This window comes from Apiospora aurea, assembly GCF_038362705.1.
Source record: "Apiospora aurea strain CBS 24483 chromosome Unknown utg000002l_segment0_segment0, whole genome shotgun sequence".
NCBI lineage: Eukaryota > Fungi > Ascomycota > Sordariomycetes > Amphisphaeriales > Apiosporaceae > Apiospora > Apiospora aurea.
The window spans coordinates 613,115-634,531 of NW_027117389.1; the positions used below are offsets into that span (position 1 = coordinate 613,115).

General features: G+C 40.4%; 4 protein-coding genes across 4 annotated transcripts; 3 read left to right on the plus strand and 1 right to left on the minus strand.

Moving 5' to 3' along the window:
* Window positions 1-3,274: 3,274 nt before the first annotated feature.
* PG986_002589 (uncharacterized protein) lies at window positions 3,275-4,208 on the plus strand (the record flags this gene model as incomplete). The annotated part of the gene is made up of 2 exons (XM_066838811.1): window positions 3,275-3,603; window positions 3,734-4,208. The coding sequence occupies 2 exons, from the start codon at window positions 3,275-3,277 to the stop codon at window positions 4,206-4,208; spliced, it is 804 nt and encodes a 267-aa protein (XP_066703875.1).
* Window positions 4,209-4,459: 251 nt separating this feature from the next.
* PG986_002590 (uncharacterized protein) lies at window positions 4,460-5,323 on the plus strand (the record flags this gene model as incomplete). The annotated part of the gene is made up of 1 exon (XM_066838812.1): window positions 4,460-5,323. The coding sequence occupies one exon, from the start codon at window positions 4,460-4,462 to the stop codon at window positions 5,321-5,323; it is 864 nt and encodes a 287-aa protein (XP_066703876.1).
* Window positions 5,324-5,364: 41 nt separating this feature from the next.
* On the plus strand, window positions 5,365-5,799 carry PG986_002591 (L-aminoadipate-semialdehyde dehydrogenase; the record flags this gene model as incomplete). Its single annotated transcript, XM_066838813.1, has 1 exon — window positions 5,365-5,799. One exon carries the CDS (start codon window positions 5,365-5,367, stop codon window positions 5,797-5,799), a length of 435 nt encoding a protein of 144 aa, XP_066703877.1.
* Window positions 5,800-14,813: 9,014 nt separating this feature from the next.
* On the minus strand, window positions 14,814-21,385 carry PG986_002592 (Hybrid PKS-NRPS biosynthetic cluster; the record flags this gene model as incomplete). The annotated part of the gene is made up of 6 exons (XM_066838814.1): window positions 14,814-15,781; window positions 15,862-17,727; window positions 17,802-18,154; window positions 18,253-20,362; window positions 20,460-20,548; window positions 20,613-21,385. 6 exons carry the CDS (start codon window positions 21,383-21,385, stop codon window positions 14,814-14,816), a joined length of 6,159 nt encoding a protein of 2,052 aa, XP_066703878.1.
* Window positions 21,386-21,417: the final 32 nt, after the last annotated feature.

The following is a 21,417-nucleotide window of genomic DNA, read 5'->3' on the forward strand; positions in this document are numbered from 1 at the left end:
TCGATTGGGTAGACTCTCTTGGGGTCGTGAGAGGGGGGCCGGGAGGAAAAGAAGAAGACAAAGAAATTTGCGATTAGGGTGTAGAAGAAGATTGGATGACAGCGAGTCCGGATGACACAAACCGATGCAAGTCCCTAGCAAACAAGTTGAGTTGTACGAAACATGAAAGCTACAGCTCGTTTGCCCTACACGGCGTGGACGAGGTCACTTGCTTTATTCGTCACTCTCAGTCGATTTTTTCCATCTTGGGGGAAACCGGAGAGTCAATCACCATGTGGTTCCATCTCGGCTAAGCTTGTGCATGCAGTCGCAATCCTCGCGGTTGGAGATATAAAACACCCAGATATGATGCGCGGCGTTGGTTCCAGTGACCTATCGACCAATTGGCATGATTGGATGTCGATTTGATAGCAGTTGTGTCGCGCTGTTCGCGTAATCCGCCCGCGCGCCGGAGAGGTGGGATCTGCACCGTCACACCTCAACCGCGAGACTGCATGCGCAGGTGGTTCGATGCTTGAAATGCCTTGCCTACTTGAGTTATCTACATGTATTCTGATGCTTGCAGTGCACTGTTGCATCACTTATCAGCACGTGTACCTGCATACATTCCTGGCGGGGACTTACATCACTGATTAATCGTGCGCCCTTGCATTGCAGTCATCTAACCGTGCGCACCCCTTAATGCAATACACCCACTCCCGAAACAGCCGAATCAAGCTTTTTAAGAGAAAATAACATTACTATAAATAACTTCAATAAATTATAATAAATTAACCACAACACCGATAATATTATAAATTAATACATTACGTTCCGATTACGAATATCGATTAAGCTAAGTAATTAAAATGTAAAAAAATAGCTATAGCTTTTAAGCATTTACTTATAAATAAGGGGTATACTTTTTAACCCTCTCTTATCGGTTCTATAGCTTATAGTCTTAAAGAGATACGCTTAAAAGCCGTTAAAAGTTCATAAATAATTAAAAAGCCGATATAATTAACTAAATATTTAACGAAGAGGCTATTAATAAAGCTCTTATTAAAAAATACACTGTTAATATCGTTTAATATATCCTTTAAACTAATAAACCCTTAAAAACTTTTAATAAATATTAAATTAACGGCTTTGTTTCCCGTTATTTAGAGATTTATAATAAAATAAGTTAAGCTATTTATTCTACGTAAATCACCGTTATTTAATCCGGTACGATTTCCGACTTTTATAATCGCTTATAATTAATTTAAAAGAGAAAAAATATTAAGCCGGCGAACGAAGCTAATATAAATAAAGTAAAAGTTTAAGAGGATAAGTCTTATAATAAATTAATTCTCGGCACCTTAAAAACTAAAAAAGTATACCGAAAAACCGGTTACTTAACCTTTTAAGTAATGATACTCGAGTTTATTACCGCCCTTAATTAACGGCTTACCACGGTAATTATATTTAATTATAAATCGATTTAAAAGTAATAGTTTAATAAAAAAGTAGTCGAGTAAAAGTATATTATTACTATTAATAATTAAAGTAACACTATTATAATAAAAAGGTGGTTAAAAGAGGTATATTTATTAGAAATTAAATTAAATAACCATAAGTAACGCCTCTTTATTTTAAATAACTATAGAACGTATATAAGTAAGCACTTTATATAAACGGCGTACATTAATAAAGTCTTCCTTTTATACCTACCGGCGCACTACTTTAATAAGTTATAACCCTGCGATATTAACCTTTTCGGCCCCTTAAAGGTATACTTTTTTAAAAGAGATTAAAAAACTCGGAAATATATTAATAATAGCACTAATATATAAAAGGAAGTTTTTTATATATTACGAAGTAGCTTTTAAGAAAGCTTTTTTAAGTATAATATTAAATTTAATTAAAAAAGACTAGTATATACCCTTTCGATTCGAATTAAGTATTAAATAATAAATCGAGATTTCTACACCCTTTTAATCTAAAAAAAAGTTATCTATAGTAACAATAAAACTTTATTAATGTAGTCTATATTAAAAAAGTCTATTAAGTTTAATAGTTAGCTTAAAAAAGTAGAAAAGTAAGGGGGCGTATAATTTAACCGAGTAGCTCGAAACCTATTTTTAAAGGCCGGATGCGCTATCTATAAATATCGTTTAAAATTAACGTTTTATTAATAGAAAATTATTCGATTAAAGTAAAAAATAAAGGCTTTACGTTTTAATGTACGTACGAAGGTTTAATTAAACCCGAATAAAGTGTTTTATAAGTTACTAAATATTATTAAGGTTTAAAAAAAGCTTAATTAAGCTACTTAATATTAATAAAATAAAATCGTATAATAGCTTAAAAAATAGCTTTAAAAATAAAAAATACTAATATAAATAATATAATATATACATTTTAGTTTTAATTAGTTAAATATACTACGTTATTATTTTTTAATTAATTAATAAAGTGTAATAGTAATGTATCGATTTTACATTAAAATAGCCGATTTAGCTGTTACAGTAAGGGGTGCGTTACATTGGAGGGTGCGCACGGTTAACACCTGATAAGACTGCCGTAAATGCTTGTTTGGCCCACTCGGCCATGGATGGCGAAGAAACAATAAAAGGAAATCCGGGGGTCAATCCGAACACTGATTAACGGATCGGCTTCCAGCTCGATGCGGCCACTCTCGGGTCGGTCCCCCTCCACCACCCCAGCACATGAACTGCTGCTCCGGTCGCAATATTCAGACAGCGCTTCCCTGGACGGCGATTTGGTCATCTAGTATTGAAAAAGAAAGATGTTCCTCTGTTGTATTGATCTCCCTCGACGAGCACCATTCCACATCTAGCCTATCACCGATTACCACACTGGCAGCGATGCCACCGCCAAGTTATTCCAGTGTCGGAAATCTTGGAGTCGTCAACTCAGGGATACTCGATTATTCAAGGGTTCTTCCGCTGGTACCTAATTCAACATCCCTTACGCCCTTTTCCAAAAATAATTTTTGACCACCACTACATGCCAGCAGATCCCATGCGCTATCTTTCAAAATACAGCAATGGCTTCGTCCTTCCATTCTGATCGGGGACTTGTTTCAACAAGACGCGGCTCGATGAAGTATTCGACATAGCTTCCAAGATAATCCTCCCTCGTTTATCTCTCCTTCTTTTCTCATCCTGCTGTGGTGCATACTTGTACTTGTGACATATTCCCTGACTGTTCAGGTGCGGCAAGATTGTGCCCACGATTATCTTGATATTCCCCCATCACTCTATATAGGAAGATACGCCCGCATGACACCATGGCATACCGCCCAAGTGCCACCCGCCTTTCACAGGCCTGTACCGAAGGAAACCTGCCCAGAGTCCAAAGTTTTGCTGAGATGCAAGAGCATCCTTCATCGGACATTCACGGGGACTTAAACAGGGCCGCATACGCAGCGGCAGTTGGCAAGCACGCACATGTACTCCGATTTCTGCTGGAGAACGGCGCCTCCGTAACAGGCAGCAACTCTCTGCTCCCTGCCGCCTGCCACTTTGCCCGGGATACCGAGATACTCCAAGTCATGCACGAGCATGGATGGGATGCGGAGCAGATCAACAAGGACATGTCACAACACCCGATGGGTTTGTAAGTGGTTGATCCATCCTAGTCCACTTGGACAAAGACTCACGTCGGGTGGACGACAGGGAGAAGGCCATGTGCAGTAAAACTTTTACCGAATGGCTGCTCGACCACGGAATGGACCCCAACCTGAAAGGCCTAAGGGGACCAAGCATGGTCAGCGGGGACATGACGCCCATGAATGCCGCCGCCCTCGACGGACGAAAAGCGAGGCCATCACCGAGACCATGGACTTGCTGCTCTCCCGCGGGGCCACGCTTGAGCCGACGGTGCTGATGAATGTCATAAGCTGGCGCAATCACGGGAAATTTTACCCCAAGGTGCTGCAGTGGCTAGTAGACCATGGGGCCGATGTTAATTGCACGACGAAGACAGGGGCCAGGATTTTGAAAGCCGCCATCTCGAAACGGAATGCGGCGCTGGTGCAGTTCCTACTTGATAGTGGCGCGGAAACGGATCATCTTGGGCAGGAAATATTGCTGGACGACGATGAGCAGGAATGCGAGGGGTTACGTGGTAGCGCGCTTGAGTACACGCGTGAGATCCAGGCTGACGAAATTTGCAGGCTCCTCGAGAGCCATGCGTCTCAGACCGGCGAGAATGTAGAGTAAGGAGATGGGAACAAGGACTCCACGGTCAACCATCCCGCGTCGCCGTCTTGTGCGAACCGAGCGTGGATCTTTACGCTACCATGCTGGCCGTGTTCCATATCGGGGCAGTCTTCGTCCCGCTCGATGTGAATGTGCCGCCCCAGAGACGCAGAGCCATGGTGGATGCGTGCAAGTCCGATGTCTTGGCCTTCCATGCTCCTACTGCCGCCGGTGCCAGCGAAGAGTAGGTCGACGTCCGGATGCTGTTGAACATGACCTCGCTAGCGCAGGAATGGTCCCATGATCCCGCGCGTTTCCCCGAGCGGACCGTCATGGACCCCAGAGCAGACAGCTACATCTTGTTTACCAGTGGATCTACCGGCGTGCCCAAGGGGATCAAGCTGCACCAACAAGGCATGATGAACTGCGCCGCCTACACCAGCCAGGCCTACGGACCCGGACAAGTCAACTTCCTGCAACAAACATCCATTGGCTTCGATCTGGCCTTCGGTCAAATCTATAACGCCCTCACCAACGGAGGAACGCTGGTCGCGGCGTCGGTGGAAGGCCGGGGAGACCCCGACGCGCTTTCTCGACTGATCCACGACGAAAAGGTCGAGTATACCCTCGCCACCCCGTCCGAGTACAGCCTGCTCCTCAATTACGCCTCGGAAGTCTTGAAGCGATGCGCCGGTTGGCGCTGCGCCCACACAGCGGGCGAGGTGCTCCCCAACCGGCTGATTGAGGGCATGAGAGACCTAAAGCTTCCCCGCTTGACCCTGACCGACGCCTACGGGCCCGCCGAGGCCTTCATCGTCACCAACCGCGACATCACCGTCCACGCCGGCGCCGCTCCTTCTTTCTCAAACGCCGATGATGACACGGACAAGCCGAAGAAGAGCAACACCACCAAAGCCGACAGCACAAACATCGGCCGCGTCCTCCCCAACACGTCCGTCTACATCGGCGACGAGACCGACGGCAGCAACCCGCTCCCCGTCGGGGTGCCGGGCGAGCTCTGCATCGCGGGCGGCGGCGTGGCCAACGGCTACCTGGACGCCGCCCTGAGCGCGACCAAGTTCGTGCCCAACCCGCACGCGACGGCGGCGGTGCACTACTACCGCAAGCGGCACTGATGGAGAAACTGAATGGCGACGGCAGTGCGCTGTCGCGCTACATGGTCCCGTCCGTCATCGCGCCCCTCGACCGCCTGCCGGTCACGCCCAACGGCGAGCTCGACCACCGGGTGTTGGACGCACTGCCGCTGCCGGACGTCTCCTCCTCTTCGTCGTCGTCGTCATCCTGCGCGACGCCAGCTGCGACGGTGAATGATAACGGGGAGAAAAAGGGACAGCAGCTCGAGCCCACAGCGATGGAGAAGAAGCTGCGTGGCGTCTGGATCGATGTGGTGGGGCCGGCGGCGCGCGCGGTGGACATCGGTCCGCGCTCGAGCTTCGTCGCGGTGGGTGGGAGCTCGCTGCTCTTGGTGCACCTGCTGCATACGGTCAACCGGCTGTTCGCGGCCAAGGTGCATCTGCGGGACTTGCGGGCGGCTCAGGACTTGAGGGGTTTGGCGGCGGCGATTGCTGGCGTGGGCGGGAACGGGGAATGAACGGGACTGTAGAAGGAGGCCATGGTCTACTTTGGCGTAACGTTGCCCGACCCGTCGGAGACTGGTCAAGAGTACAGTGTACAGGATTATTGCATATGATCCCCAACGGAACTGGCTGGACAAGGCAAAGGGTCCCCGGTGTGCAAGTAGGCGTAGGCTGTTCTTTGAGGTTCCCATAGTATAGAATAGCAAGTGAACCTGATAACGCGGCACCGAGACTCGTACAATCACAACTCGAACTTGTGCAAGTCATGGTTCCTAACATGGCACTAAGCGGCCAACACTGAGCAGGGGTCGTTAGTTGCAGCACTCGCGCGGGCCCACGGGTCTGTCCAGAGTAGCACTAAACAGCACTCGACGACCACGTAGTATCACCCCTCTTATACTAAATGCACTCTGCGATCGATTACTAGAGATGCTATGCATGTACTAAGACGAGGTGGTCGTATTCCTCTATGGTGAGTTTAAAGCTCTTAATACTATTCGATACGCTAATGTTAAAATTAAGGAGATACACCCTAAGCATTAAATAGTTAAATACTAATAATAAATACATGGATTTATTATTTATTAAATTAATTTAATAAATAAAAGAAATAGTTTAATAAGTAATAATAAGTATAATATATATAGTTAAGTAATAATTTTAACGCTTTAAGTTTAAAATTAAAATAAAAACGTTAAAAACGATGTTTATAATATTAAAAAAAGCCTTTTTAATATATTAATATATAAAAACCTACCCTTATTTTATTTTAAAAATTCTAGTTCGAAAATAACGATATAATTATTAGTTTATTCGGTATTTCTTCAAGAAATTACTATATATAAATTTCTTTTTACTTTAAATAATAATTAATAATAACGAAATAATTAAACGCGCTATTTATTATAAGTAGATATTAACGGCGTTTTTATCGATTTAAAATTTAAAGTTAATAATAATCGATATAAAAAATAATTTATAATATACGTTTTAATTTAAGTTTTATATTTAAAGGTATATATTAAGAAATGTTTTTTAATTAAGCTCTTTTATAAAACGCCGTTATTTTTCGGTTTAATATAAATAATATATAATTATATAATAATAAACTATTTCGTTAATATTAAGACGGTCGTCGATATCGCCGAAGAAAAATTTAAAAGTCGAGGGGATCGTCGTAACTATTAAACGCGTAGAATTATATATTATTATAGCTTATACGTGTTTAATTTAGTTTAGTTATTTTAATATAAATTTATATTTATAAAGTTAATTCGTTCATTTATTAGTAAAAGCGGGTAATGTACCGTTATTTTTACTTAATAGTGCTAATTATTTTATTTAATACATTTTTTAAGCTTTTTTTTACTACGTATTTATTATTAATATTATATATACCTTAGTATACGTATTAAGTATATTATAAGTATATATTAAAACGTTATTTATATTATAATATATTAAATATATTCTTAGGATAAATAAAAGCTTTATATAATTATATTATAATATATCGATAAGTAATTAAAGGTATAAATAAGCGTAGGTTAAAATAAATAAGTATATTATAATATACCGAATACGTATAAATATATATTAAAATATACTCTTAAATAGTGAAAAGGCTTAATTAAAGCTTAGAGTAATATAAAAGTTTTAATTAAAACGTTGATTTCCCTTTTTTTAAGTAATCCTCGAGTTCTTTTAATTCCTTTTATATAACCTTTTTAACTGCCGCTTTTTTAATTGTTTATTAACGTTTACGAGGTTTATTTATATATAAAAAGTATAGTGTTAATTAATAAAAAGGGCTTTTATAAGCTTATTAATTATTATATCTTTTATTAGCGTATAAATAACTTTTTTTAAGCTTTTTATTAAAGAGTTATATAGTGCTATTAATAGTATATATAAAATTAGCTAATTAAGTGAAATTAGAATATATTAAATTAAAGAGGAAAAAAAGGAAAGAGGAAAAAAGATTAGTTTTAATACGGTGCGAAGGGTAAAATAGTGATATATAAAGCACTGTATTAAGTAATTAATTAATCTATATACATTAGTTTTAACGAGGCTTAACTATATAATTACCCCCCCTTTAAAAAAGGCACACCTCGAGCTTTTAGTTTAATCTCTATTATTTAATATAATTTAAAGTTATTTATAATTAATTAAATCCCACGGATTTTAATTAACTTTAAACTAATTTTTATCGAAGTAATATTTAATAAGGTAAATACTAAGATTATATAAGCTTTTTATAGCTTTATTTAATTTTACACTTATCGGCTTTAAATCGAGGGCGTTAATAACGCTAAGGTTTATTTTATCGGATTATTCATTTCTAGCCTTATTATTTAATTAAAATATCGAATTAAGGTTTAATTTAATGTTTAATTTATAATAAAGCGTAATAAAATTATCGTAAGCTTCGAGTAAACTATTAAATTATATTTTACGCTCGTTAAACTAATTTTAAATTTTAATATTTAATGCGTAACGAAAAGCTTAAATACGCGTATCGTTTAAAACGAGTAAATAACCGAACTCGCTCGTAAACGTCTCTTATTTTATAAAAAAAAGCTAAATTATAATCGTTTTAACGTAGGTTTTAAAGCTCTTTTTAAGTATGCTTAGTTTTAAAAGAATCGGCGTAAATATATATAAATATTTTACGTATTAACTTATAATTTTAAGTGTTCGTATTAATATAATAAGTAAAGTATAATTAAATTAACGTGGTTTACCACTACGCGACGCATATCACTTAGCGACGCACCTTTTCTATTTCTCGACCTTTTTATATAAATTAATTTAATTACAACGTTTAAAATTAATTAAAATTATTCGTTATCCGATTCTTTACTTAATTTTATATCTTTTTTATATATTCGCGCATTATAACCTGTTTCGCCGTAAATATTATAGCGCTTTTTACCGGTCGCCCTCCGCTTTAACGAACCCTTATTTTTATTTTTATCGGGCGTTAAACGTTTCCCTTTTATTTTTTTATCCTATAGCTACTAAAATTTTTTAATAGTAAGGGCTTTTTTAAACTAAACTCGCGATTTTTTAGCTCTTTAGCGCTTAAAAAGTATTAAATTAGCCTTTTTTAATATATATATTTTATTACGTATAACGTGGTTTATTACTACGCGATGTATATTATTTAGCGACGTACTTTAATTTAATTTTAATATAATTAAATTTTAACGCGTAATATTTTTATAACTATAATACCTAATTAATCCTAAAAAGATCGGATAGTTTTAATAATTTAAGCTATACGAAACGGACCGAATTAAATAAGTTAAAAAGTAATAGTAAAAGTTTATAATATACCCGAATTAATTTTACGCTATCGAATCTACGGCCGAACTTTAAAACGCGAAATCCGACTAAAACGACGTAAAATAAATTTAATTAAAAAAGAGGTACTTCGTAAATATATAATTAATCTAAATATCCAAAGGATACTTCCCGATTTCGCTAATATAAAAAATATAGCTAATTTTTTTACCGCGTTACGCGGTAGCGACCGCGTTAATAAATATTAAGTTAAACGTTTTATTAACCGTAACCCGGATTTAAAGATTAAAATAAATCGTTGGTACGATTATTAAAAGGCTTTTTACGAATATTTTAAAGTTATTTTTATTTGGTTTACGCTAATCGTAAATATAAAAGCGAAATACGGGATCGTCGACGAAAATATTTAAAATTTCGACGAAACCGGCTTTATAATAAGTATAATCGGGTTAATACTTATTATAATACGCGCCGAACAGCGTAAAAAAGCGAAATCGGTTTAATTTAATAATTAAGAATAAGTAACGGCGATTAAATATATTAATTCGTAAGGCTAATATATTCCGCCGTTTTTAATCGTTTAAAGTTAATATTATCTCGCGAACTAGTCTCGCGAAACCGATTTACCGGGCGATTAAGTAATTAAGCCGATTTTTAATAATTAGATTAATAACGAGATAGGCTTAAACTGGATTAAGTATTTCGATAAATATATTAGATCGTAAACGAAAAATCGTTACCGCCTTTTAATTTTCGACGGCTACGAGAGCTATATTTCGGCCGAATTCGAGGTATACTATTAAAATAACGATAATATTATTATTAATATGCCTCCCTATTTATCGCATTTACTTTAATTTCTCGATATAATACTTTATTCGCCTTTAAAACGTATTTATTCGAAAAAATCGAGCTATTTATTAAGGCTTTTATAAATTATATTACTAAACTCGAGTTCTTTATCGCTTTTAAAGCCGCGTATTTTACTGTTTTTACGAAAATTAATATTAAATTTAGATTTAGCGTATTTAATTTAATACTTTATAACCTTAACGAGGTAATTAATAAGCTAAATATGCGTTTTTAAACGCTTATATTTAACTTATCCCGTTTAGGGACGGCTAATACCTACGACTTTTAAACGCCGTTTAACCTTTAATAAATAATTAAGTACTCTATTTATATTAAAAAAAGGGTGTTTATTTATTAAAAAAGCTCTCCGACGCCGATTTTAGATACGGTAGACTAAATAGCGAAGGGTATAATTAAAATAGCTTATAAAATAACCTTTATACGCGATAAAATATATATATTAAAAGAGGCTAATTTGGCACTTTTTAAGCGCCGGAAAGCTAAAAAATCGCGAGTTTAACTTAAAAAAGCTTTTTATTATTAAAGAATTTTAATAGCTATAGGACGAAAAAATAAAAAAAAGCGTTTAACGCTTAATAAAAATAAAAATAGGGGTTCGTCGAAATAAAGGGCGACCGGTAAAAGGCGCTATAGTGTTTGCGGCGAAATAGGTTATAATATACGAATATATAAAAAAGATATAAAATTAAGCGAGGAATTAAATAGCGAGTAGTTTTAATTAATTTTAAGCGTTATAATTAAATTAATTTATATAAAAAGGTCGAGAAATAGAAAAGGTGCGTCGTTAAATAATATGCGTCGCGTAGTGGTAAACCACGTTAAGGGTTATTTTATAAGCTATTTTAATTATATTTTTCGCTATCTAGTTTACCGTATTTAAAATCGGCGTCGGAGAGCTTTTTTAATAAGTAAACACCCTTTTTTTAATATAAATAAAATACTTAGTTATTTATTAAGGGTTAAACGGCGTTTAAAGGTCGTAGGTATTAGCCGTCCCTAAACGGGATAGGTTAAATATAAGCGTCTAGAAACGCATATTTAGCTTATTAATTACCTCGTTAAGGTTATAAAGTATTAAATTAAATACGCTAAATCTAAATTTAATATTAATTTTCGTAAAAACAGTAAAATACGCGGCTTTAAAAGCGATAAAGAACTCGAGTTTAGTAATATAATTTATAAAAGCTTTAATAAATAGCTCGATTTTTTTAAATAAATACGTTTTAAAGGCGAATAAAATACTATATTGAAAGTTTAAAATAAATGCGATAAATAGGGAGGCATATTAATAATAATATTATCGTTATTTTAATAGTATACCTCGAATTCGGCCGAAATATAGCTCTCGTAGCCGTCGAAAATTAAAAGGCGGTAACGATTTTTCGTTTACGATCTAATATATTTATCGAAATACTTAATCCAGTTTAAGCCTATCTCGTTATTAATCTAATTATTAAAAATCGGCTTAATTACTTAATCGCCCGGTAAATCGGTTTCGCGGAACTAATTCGCGAGGTAAGATTAACTTTAAACGATTAAAAACGGCGGAATATATTAACCCTACGAATTAATATATTTAATCGCCGTTACTTATTCTCGATTACTAGGCTAGACCGATTTCGCTTTTCCACGCCGCTCGGCGCATATTATAACGAATATTAACCCGATTATACCTATTATAAAACTAATCTCGTCGAAATTTTAAATATTTTCGTTAACGATTTTATATTTCGCTTTTATATTCGCAATTAACGTAAACTAGGCAGAAATAACTTTAAAATCCTCGTAAAAAGCTTTTTAATAATTATACCAATAATTTATTTTAGTTTTTAAATCCGGGTTACGGTTAATAAAGCGCTTAACTTAATACTTACCGACGCGGTCGCCGCCGCGTAACGCGGTAAGGAAATTAATTATATTTTCTATACTAACGAGATCGGGAAGCATCCCTCGAATATTTAAATTAATTATATATTTACGAAGTACCTCTTTTTTAATTAAATTTATTTTACGTCGTTTCGATTAAATTTCACGTTTTAAAGTTCGGCCGTAAATTCGATAGTGTAAAATTAATTCGGGTATATTATAAGCTTTTACTGCTACTCTTTAACTTATTTAACTCGGTCCGTTTCGTATCGTTTAAATTACTAAAACTATCCGATCTTTTTAGGATTAATTAAGTATTATAATTATAAAAGTATTACGCGTTAAAGTTTAATTATATTAAAATTAAATTAAAGTGCGTCGCCAAGTAATATACGTCGCGTAGTAATAAACCACGTTATACGTAATAAAATATATATATTAAAAAAGGTTAATTTAATACTTTTTTAAGCGCCAAAAAACTAAAAAGTCGCGAGTTTAGTTTAAAAAAGCCTTTACTATTAAATCTTTTTAATAATTACAGGATAAAAAAAATAAAAAAAGCGTTTAACGCTTAATAAAAATAAAAATAAGGGTTCGTTAAAACGGAGAGTAACTAGTAAAAGGAATTATAATATTTACGGCGAAATACGTTATAATACGCGAATATATAAAAAAAATATAAAATTAAGCGAGGAATCGAATAACGAGTAATTTTAATTAATTTTAAGCGTTATAATTAAATTAATTTATATAAAAAGGTCGAGAAATAAAAAAAGTGCGTCGCTAAGTAATATACGTCGCGTAGTAATAAACCACGTTAAGTATAGGATTATAAAGTAATATATTTTAAAAATTTTACGATATATTTTAAAATAGTAATAGTTAAAAGGTTTCGGGGAGTATTTCTTTTTCGAGCGCGAAGCGTTAAAATTCCGCGTAATATATATTAAAATTCTAGTTTTTTTAATAGTATTAATATAATTAGTTATAGGCGTTTTAAACTCGGTCGAGGTCGCTAAAAATCGTTTCGACGTATTTTAAAAAGTTAATATAGTTAAAATAATCGGGAATATTTTTATAAACGTGAGGTAAAATTAAATCGTAAGGCTAGCTTTTTAAGCGGCCGGTTATATATATTAAACGGAATGTAAAAGTCGGGAAACGGTTTTTATTTTAAGTTATTTTATTATATATTTAAGTAAAAAAACGGCGGAAATTTTAACGAAATCTATTAAACTTTATTAAATTAAAAAACCTTTTATTTTTAACGGAAAATTCGAAACGGCGGGTAATAGGCGGCGTATACGATCCCGGTATTAAATTTATAGGTAAGTTAACGTTAATTAAAGCGATAAGGGCGAATATAAAAGTATTCGAGGTAAAAATAATCGGGGGGGGTAATTACGGTAAAAGTAGCGGTAAAAAGGGCTAGTGCTTTTTTTATACGTAATTATTTAATAAGCTTATTTTTCGAAAACGATTTATTTTAATAAGGCTTTTTTAATAAGTTATAATAGTTTATTTTTAAACGAGCCGAATTTACGTATTTACGAATTAAACGTACGTATTTATAAATTAAAATTTTATCGAATTTAGTTTAGTTTTTAACCCGTTAACGTAATTATAAAAGCCGAGGTTATATTAAAACTAAGCTTTCGAGTTAAATACGATTACGTTTTTAAACGCGTTAAAAATATAAATATTTATAAAAACGTCGGGTTTAATAATTATTATAGCGGTAAATCGCGGTATTTATAAAAAAAACATTACGTAATATTACGGGCGGTAATTAAATATTAAAATAAATAAAGCGATATCGGTTTTATTATTATAATCTTTTAAATAACGGTAATTATATAACGAAGACATAATTCGAAGAATTATAAAAATAAGAATTAAAAATAGAGCTTTTTAAAAAAGGATACTCTTTAAGCGTCCGTGTGTAACGTTAAGTTAATCGGCTCGTTAAAAGCTAAGAGTTTATTTTTATATTTAAAGCCGTAATAATTAAGGTTTAAAAGTCGCGGTTTTAAGCCTTTTAATATTTAGAAGCGCTTAATTAAACTTTAATAGTAATAAGAGTAAATATAATAATATAATATTACGTTAATTATAATAAATAAAAGTAAATAATAGTTTATTTTAATAAAATACGTTTATTATACGTTAAATCGCTTTTTTAAATATATAAAACTTTTAATTATCAAACGCGTAAAATTATATATTATTATAATTTATACGTGTTTAATTTAATTTAATTATTTTAATATAAATCTATACTTATAAAGCTTATTCGGCTATTTATTAATAAAAGCGAGTAATATACCGCTACTTCTATTTAACAGTGCTAACCACCTTATTTAATAATAACCGGTGGTGAGGGCTTACTTAAAGCCGTCGTCGCCGGGGCCGTCGGTGTGCTATATTAAAGCTACCGGCGGTATGCGTAGAAATAAATGAACCCTTCGTACTATTGCCTGCTCCTAGCCGCCGAGACGTTACTAAACCACACCGCGTAGAGGTAGCAGGTTAAATTTTCGTAGTCCAAAAAATTGCTTCCCGGCCGGGAATTGAACCCGGGTCTCGAGCGCTTATAACACTGGATCCAATGACAAGCTCGCATACTGACCACTATACTACCGAGAATTGAGATCTGTAGAACAGACCGGTAGTTACTTGATGTTCAATCAGCTAATAAGCATTTAATACCTAGTACACTCTTAATGGAACGTTTCCCGGAACAACCCCAGCTCCAGTACGCGTCTGCCAGACTTTATCCCACGACGCCGACTGAAAATCAATGTTGTACAAAGTGGAATTCCCTTAGCATCTCTACCATTACACGATCCATGCCCAACTCTCCCGCTCTTGTTGCGCAATCCGGTAAATCTAGGATCGCAAATCTCTCTGCCTCCATGTCGCCATCTCCCACCGACGGCGCCTGTTCCGCCGCCCATCGCCGTAGGTTTCCTAAAGACGACTAATCGCCTTTATCATGATGTAGATACCTGGGACTTGAGGCCACTGCCTCTTCCTTATTTGTCTTTGAAGATTCTAGAATCTTACCCACTACCGTGTTTAGTGGCACGAGTTCGATCGAAACGCCCATATAGCTGTTTGTGATAGACGGCATTGCTCGAAGCAATGCTGAGTATTTGCTCACATTCTGAACAATACCCAAGCCAGGCGTCATACCCTCAGCGGCCCTCTCAGGGATGATGATTCCGGGTCGGTGAATTGACACGGGCCAGGAGGGGAATCGCTCTTTGACTCGTTCCAGGAACCGCTCGCTCGCCCACTTGGACGCGACGTAGCCTCGAGCATGGCCGACTGTAGCAGAGCCACCCTCAGATACCGGAAGGTTCGGTGGATATGGGGCGGCCGATTCAGGACCAAAGCCGAATGGCCGTCGTTGCGAACCCTGCCCCTCGAGCGAGGCCGCCGCATTCATTTCAGAAGCTTGGGCGCTCCCTGGCGCGACAAGATGTTCCGCCACTATATATTCGATGGAAGCAGTCGAAATGTAGTGGAAGGGAATAATCCGTCCCAGGCATAGTTCAGCAAGCTCCATGGTCGACCCAACATTGCATTTGCGAAGGGACTTGTAGGTCTTGAGATACGAGACATCCGCACCACTGTGGATAACTAGATCAGCTTCGCGGAAGATCGAAGCCGCGTCCTCCTCGGACAGTCCCAAGCGCGGAAGTCCCAGATCACCATTATGCACTGAAAGCCTCTCGACGCCCTGGAGGTCCAGGATTGAAGCCCGATTGCGGACTGCCAGGCAATGTACCTGCTTCACGTTTGGGTCGTCCAGCAAGGCACCCAGGAGGCCTCGACCAAGAAGCCCGGTAGCGCCTGTCAGCACCACGACCTTGCCATTTGAGTTCCTGATATCTGGCCCCGTGATCATGCTCTCACCAACCTCGATCAGAGATGGAGATAGCCCTGTCTCCTCATCCCAGTCGGTGTGTCCCACGGCATCGACCGTCGACACAGCATGGTTTCTTTCTCTTCGCTCGACTGACCTATGATTTGGGCCATTGCCGATAGGGTACTATTGCCAAAAAGGGCAAGTAGAGGCAATTCGACACCAAACGTCTCATGGACGCGGGCCCGTAGACCTAGCAGCAACACTGATGTTCCTCCAATGTGAAAGAAATCTGTTTCTGGGGTGATGATGAAGCCCTTCCTTTCTTCCAAAATGCGAGGAACGACTGTCTCCCATATCTCTTTCAATCTTTCCTCAACGACTGTTAGCCTTCCTCTGATCGGAAGGTGGTCGGTTTCAACGTCCATGGTCAGCGGCAAACGGGCGATAGCTCTACGATCCAACTTGCCCGAGTTGGTCAAGGGCAAGGAATTAACAGGCAAGACGGAAGCAGGCCACATGTACCGCGGTAAATTGTCGGCGCGGGACAGAACTGTGCTAACTAGCCGGTTCGGGTCGACCTTGTCGATTGAGTGCTGTTCGTCGATCACCACATGCGCTACAAGCACAGAGGGACTTTCAAAGGAGGCCTGTCGCAAAGATACAGCAGCTTGTCGTATCTCCCTTCCGCTGGCAATGACTTGCTCGACCTCACGCAGGTCAACGCGCAAGCCGCGCAATTTGACTTGGGAATCCATCAAATCACGGCCGTGGACGAGAAGTAAACCGTCTTCCCCCCACCGGCCCAGATCACCCGTTCGATGAAGCGTTGTCCAGCCACGTGCGGCGTCTTCCGCGCTGGTAAAAGGGTTCGGGACAAACTTTTCACGGGTCAATTCTGGCATGTTGACATAGCCGAGCCCAACGCCGGCGCCTCCAATGTAGATCTCGCCTTGCATGCCCGTCGGAACAGGCCTCATCCGCTCGTCTAACAGGTAGATAGAGCAATTGGGCAGCGGACGGCCCGCTGCAATGTGCCCGGACCCGTCCATGACGCCGTGATCATCCAGGTGTACTCGGGTACTCGCTACTGCGAACGATGTCTCCGTGGGCCCATAGTGATTGTACACCTCGAGTCGCCCACTCCCTGCACTTGTAAACAGACGCAGAAGCGATTGTGGTATGGGCTCACCGCCGCAGAAGGCCAGTTTCCAATCTTCGCAGTGTCTTAAGTCCTCCCGGCCGTGGCTAAGCCAAGCTGTGTACTCCGATGGCGTAGCAACTGTGACCGTGACACCATGGTGTCGCATGATACGGCAAATGGCGACCGCATCGTGTCGGTCGTGACGAGGGAGAATGCACAAGCCCCAGCCGCTGCACAGTGCTTTGAAGATCTGGCTTAGTGACATGTCAAACGCCGACGAGGTCTGTTGTAAGACAACTTCGTTACTTCCAACCTCGTACAGTTGCGTGATGGGCTCGATGAAGTTCCGTATACCTTGATGCTTCGACATGATGCCCTTAGGTGTGCCAGATGATCCGCTTGTGTATAAAATTGCAGCAGTATGATTCGCTCTGGCGGCAATAGGAATAGTGCCACTGCTGACCTCGACGTTTGAGGCATCGATTACAATTATACCAGGACGTTGTAGTTTCCCGACATTTTTCTTAGTCAATCCATCGACAAGTACGGTACGGGTACCGCAGTCGTCAACCATGGTAGCGAGTCTTGACCAAGGCATTCCTTGGTCAAGCGGAACATAAACAGCCGCTAGTTGCATGATGCCAATGACAGAGGATATCCAGTAGTTCGTAGCCTCTTGTAGCACGGCTACAGGATCATTGGGGCCGATTCCAGCTGTCAAAAGCGCCGCAGCAACCGAGCTGGCATGCCTTGTCAGTTCGAGATATGATGTGGTGTTCCCAGTTTCAGAAAGGATTGCCGGACTGAGCGGACTCAGATCGGCGACTTCGAAGACTCGGTGGATTACTGTTTCAGGCCACAGAGAGCTTTGAATAGGTCCTATTATGTGTTGAAAGTCAGTTATTTCCCAGGGTAAAGATTATGCACAGCAGACCAAGCCGAGCGATACGCACCTTTTGACAGCTCAAGAGCTATCCGACTCTCATCGTCCCCAAAGAGATCTGGTTCATCCAGATCCAAGCCAGGGTGAGACACGAATGCTTTCGGGAGCTTCTCGTAGCTTTGAATTAGGCGTTCAGCTCCCGATAAGCCGTAAAGCTCCTTCTGTACCTGCAGGATATGGACACACTCTCTGTCTGGAACATCGATGATGTCGAGTGCTATAACGTATGGCAGTTTGGAAAACTCAAAGCCTTCAAAGCGTACTTGAGCGTCCCTCCAGGTCATCGTTTCGGACTGCCCGAGCCTGTAATTGACGAGGCATTGGAACAGAGACGTGTTGGTAGCCGATCGTGGCACTTTCAACCTACAATAAGAATTTAGTCAACTGTCCTCGTAGCACAAAAAGCAAGTTCGAAGGGAAAGCCACTGGATCTCTGGTATGAAGTGGAAAAGAACACATACTCGCGAAGAAGGACTTGAAATGGTATTCGAGAGTTTCCTAAAGCATCATACGTCTTGTCGCGGACATGCTTCAGCAGGCTTTCGAAACTTTGACTCGATTGTGTTTGAAGACGAATCGGCAGAATGTTCATGAATGCCCCCAGGACATCCATCATGTCTTCGTCGGGTCTGTTGGCATCGCCAATTCCGATTACCACATCGTCGGCATCGCTGGAAAGCCTTGACAGCAATGCTCTGAGAGTAGCTAGGTAGAAGTGAAAGGGCGTGCATCTCAAACGGCGACAGGCCGCTTGCACTTGTGCTTTGGTGTCCATGGGCAGCCTTAGCACTGCGCGCTCGTTCTCAAACGCGTCTAGCGGCGGTCGCAATGATGACGCTGATATGTTCAGGATTGGCAATGTTGGAGGTAGCGTTGCATACTCCGTCCTCCAGTAGTGCAGCTGGCTTGACCATCTTCCATTCATGAGATCTTTGTGCTGTCTTTCAGAGTAAACCGTGAATTGTGATGCATGTCGTGTAGGTCGATGGTTCATAGACGCTTGTAACTCCTCCAGGAAGAGTTGGAAAGAGTATCCATCCATGGCCAGGGAATGCACTCCATAGACTAGAAAATGCTCAGTGGGAGATCGCCGAACAAGAACCAAGCGCATGGTTTCGCCCCTGGCAATGTCTAATACATAGTTTCGCATTTCCCGTGAAGATTCCTCCACATCCTCTCCCGCATGAGCGCCTCGAACCTCCAGCTTCAGCGGGCTGGTATCCATGATACCCTGCATGGGGATATATTCCTTAAGAAAGAAACATGTTCTCAGAGCTTCGTGTTTCTGTGTGACAGTTTCAATGGAAGTGCGCAGTGCTTCGACCTGCATTTTGCCAGTGATGCGAGCCCAGCCGGTGTGATTTAGACTTGTCTTATCACTTAGAAAGTCCCAGAAAAACCACATCATGTCCTGGCTAAAGGAGAGGCGGGATGATTTCCTTATTACCGGAGCCAGGGGCTGTTCGACCTCAAGGTGTTCGGAGTACCCGAGGCATGGAAGAATCCCATCAGAAATGGGCTTCGTTAGACTGGTCTCAACTGCAGTTGTGTCGATGTCCAGATGAGGCTCGGTAGACGAAGACTCGGCGACAGACTGCGGCTGTCCATCTGAGTCGCCCCTCATCGAAGCACTGTCTTCTGTCTTTGTGAGTCGTGACTCGATATCCGAAAACGCCTCGCTAACCATGTTTGGTATTAATATTGGTGGGAGACTTTCGACCGCCAGAGTAACAAGCTCGCCGATTGTGAGTTCGTTCAGTATCTTGAGAACTGGAATGTTAACTTCAAGAGATTTCATGAACCATCTGCGAATCTCCACCGCCGACAATGAATCAACGCCTATCTCGTCAAAGCTCATAGATGCGAGCTCATGATCGGTAGTTCTTTCGATTGCAATCTGGAAGAGATCTCGTACTTTGGCGTGGACGGCATTTTGTATAATACCATGGATATCATCCCATGATGCGGGTTCCACGAGCTGTGCTTTCAGCGGCACTGTCACTTGGGCGTCGGCCCTCGGCTGAGTCTGCCAACCACGAGACAGGACAAAGTGGCTCATCAATGGTTCGGATGCCCAAACTGGTTGATCAGGGTGGTTCGGATCGATTTTCCTGAGTCCTGTTGAAATTTGTGAGGGTCCGGAAGATCCAAGCCTCCCTGCTATCAAGGCCTCTGCGAACAATTGGTGGAGGTCATCTTTCGATGTTGGCATGAACCCTCCCGAGCGCATCGTCGCTTGCGTGAATACCATCCTTTCATCGTCTTGCTGCGATGCTTGAGCAATGTAGCCAATATCGAATATGGGACCAATGTCAATGATCGATGCTGCTAGGCCTCGGCGCCTACGGTGCTCTGCAAGACTAGCCATGAACATGTTTGCTGCCGTATAGTTGGTTTGGCCCACATTGCCATTGATGGCAGTGGCTGAAGACAGAAAAACGAAGAACTCTAGGTCCTTGCTCTGTCCCTGAAACAAATCGTTCAGGTGAATGCTCCCCTCCACCTTGGGCTTTGTGACTTTGGCCAGTGCCTCTACCGACATCTGGTGATTAGATGTATCCTGGAGAACCACTAATAAGAAAGCACTGATGTCAGCAACAATAATCCTATGATGAGAATGTTCGGTTGGTAAACCTATTGAGGGCGGATATGATAAGCAACAACGTACTTGCGCCATGTGCAACACCAGCAATAGGTGGCAGAGTCGTGGTGATTTCGTCGTATGCAGCCTTGAGACTTTCGACGTTCGTGACATCGCTAGATCGTGATTGTAAGCCAAGGTGAACCAAAAGTACGAGGTTGAGACGAAGGGTGAACATACCATGGGCAGATTCTGACAACGGCCCCAAGCAATTTCATATCCTCCAGCCAGCCAGGATCGACTGTAGGACATCGACTTGAGAGCACGACATTCCTTGCTCCACGGTCGATCATCCATCTACAGAGAGAGATGCCAATACCACCAGTGAGCCCAACAAGCCAGTAGGTATTCGTTGGCGATAGTTGGATATGCTGGTCAGCAGGTCTTGCTTCAATCTTAAGATTGGAAACGGAGCCCCAGTCCAGTACTGCGTCTGAAGCTATTTTCATAGCGGGATCTTGGAAGGTTCGCAACGGGAAACAATCTACAGAGTCTCTTCGATCTGGATCTGCCGTGTTTGCCAAAGCACAGCCTCTCTGAACTGCACGCCTGAAGTGGAACTGAATATCGCTGACATCAGAAACTCTGGGAATCCGCGACTCGGTAGCGAAAATAGAACTGTTGTTCTCGAACCTGCAATGAAAAGGGTGTCGAGTACGGACAAATCTCTCGAGAGTGCCGTGTTCTGTGTCATGGGACAGATTCACGAAGCTCGAGATGAATTTTGGAAGGAGTGATGATAACGTTAGGTCAGGGGCTTGAGGATGTATTGTTGCCCATAAACCGTCCTCTGGCCCCCTGCTGGTTTGGTACGTGGTATATGCTGTTTTGATGCCCATGGGTATCGACTGTTCTGTCAAAGCCGCCGCCAGTTTGGTATATGGCTCATGGACAATGACAGTATCCCCGGAAGATAGTCCGCGTAGAATAACAGAGGCTTCAAGCTCGTACATAATCAGCGAAAGTAGCTAGTCACATCGTTTCT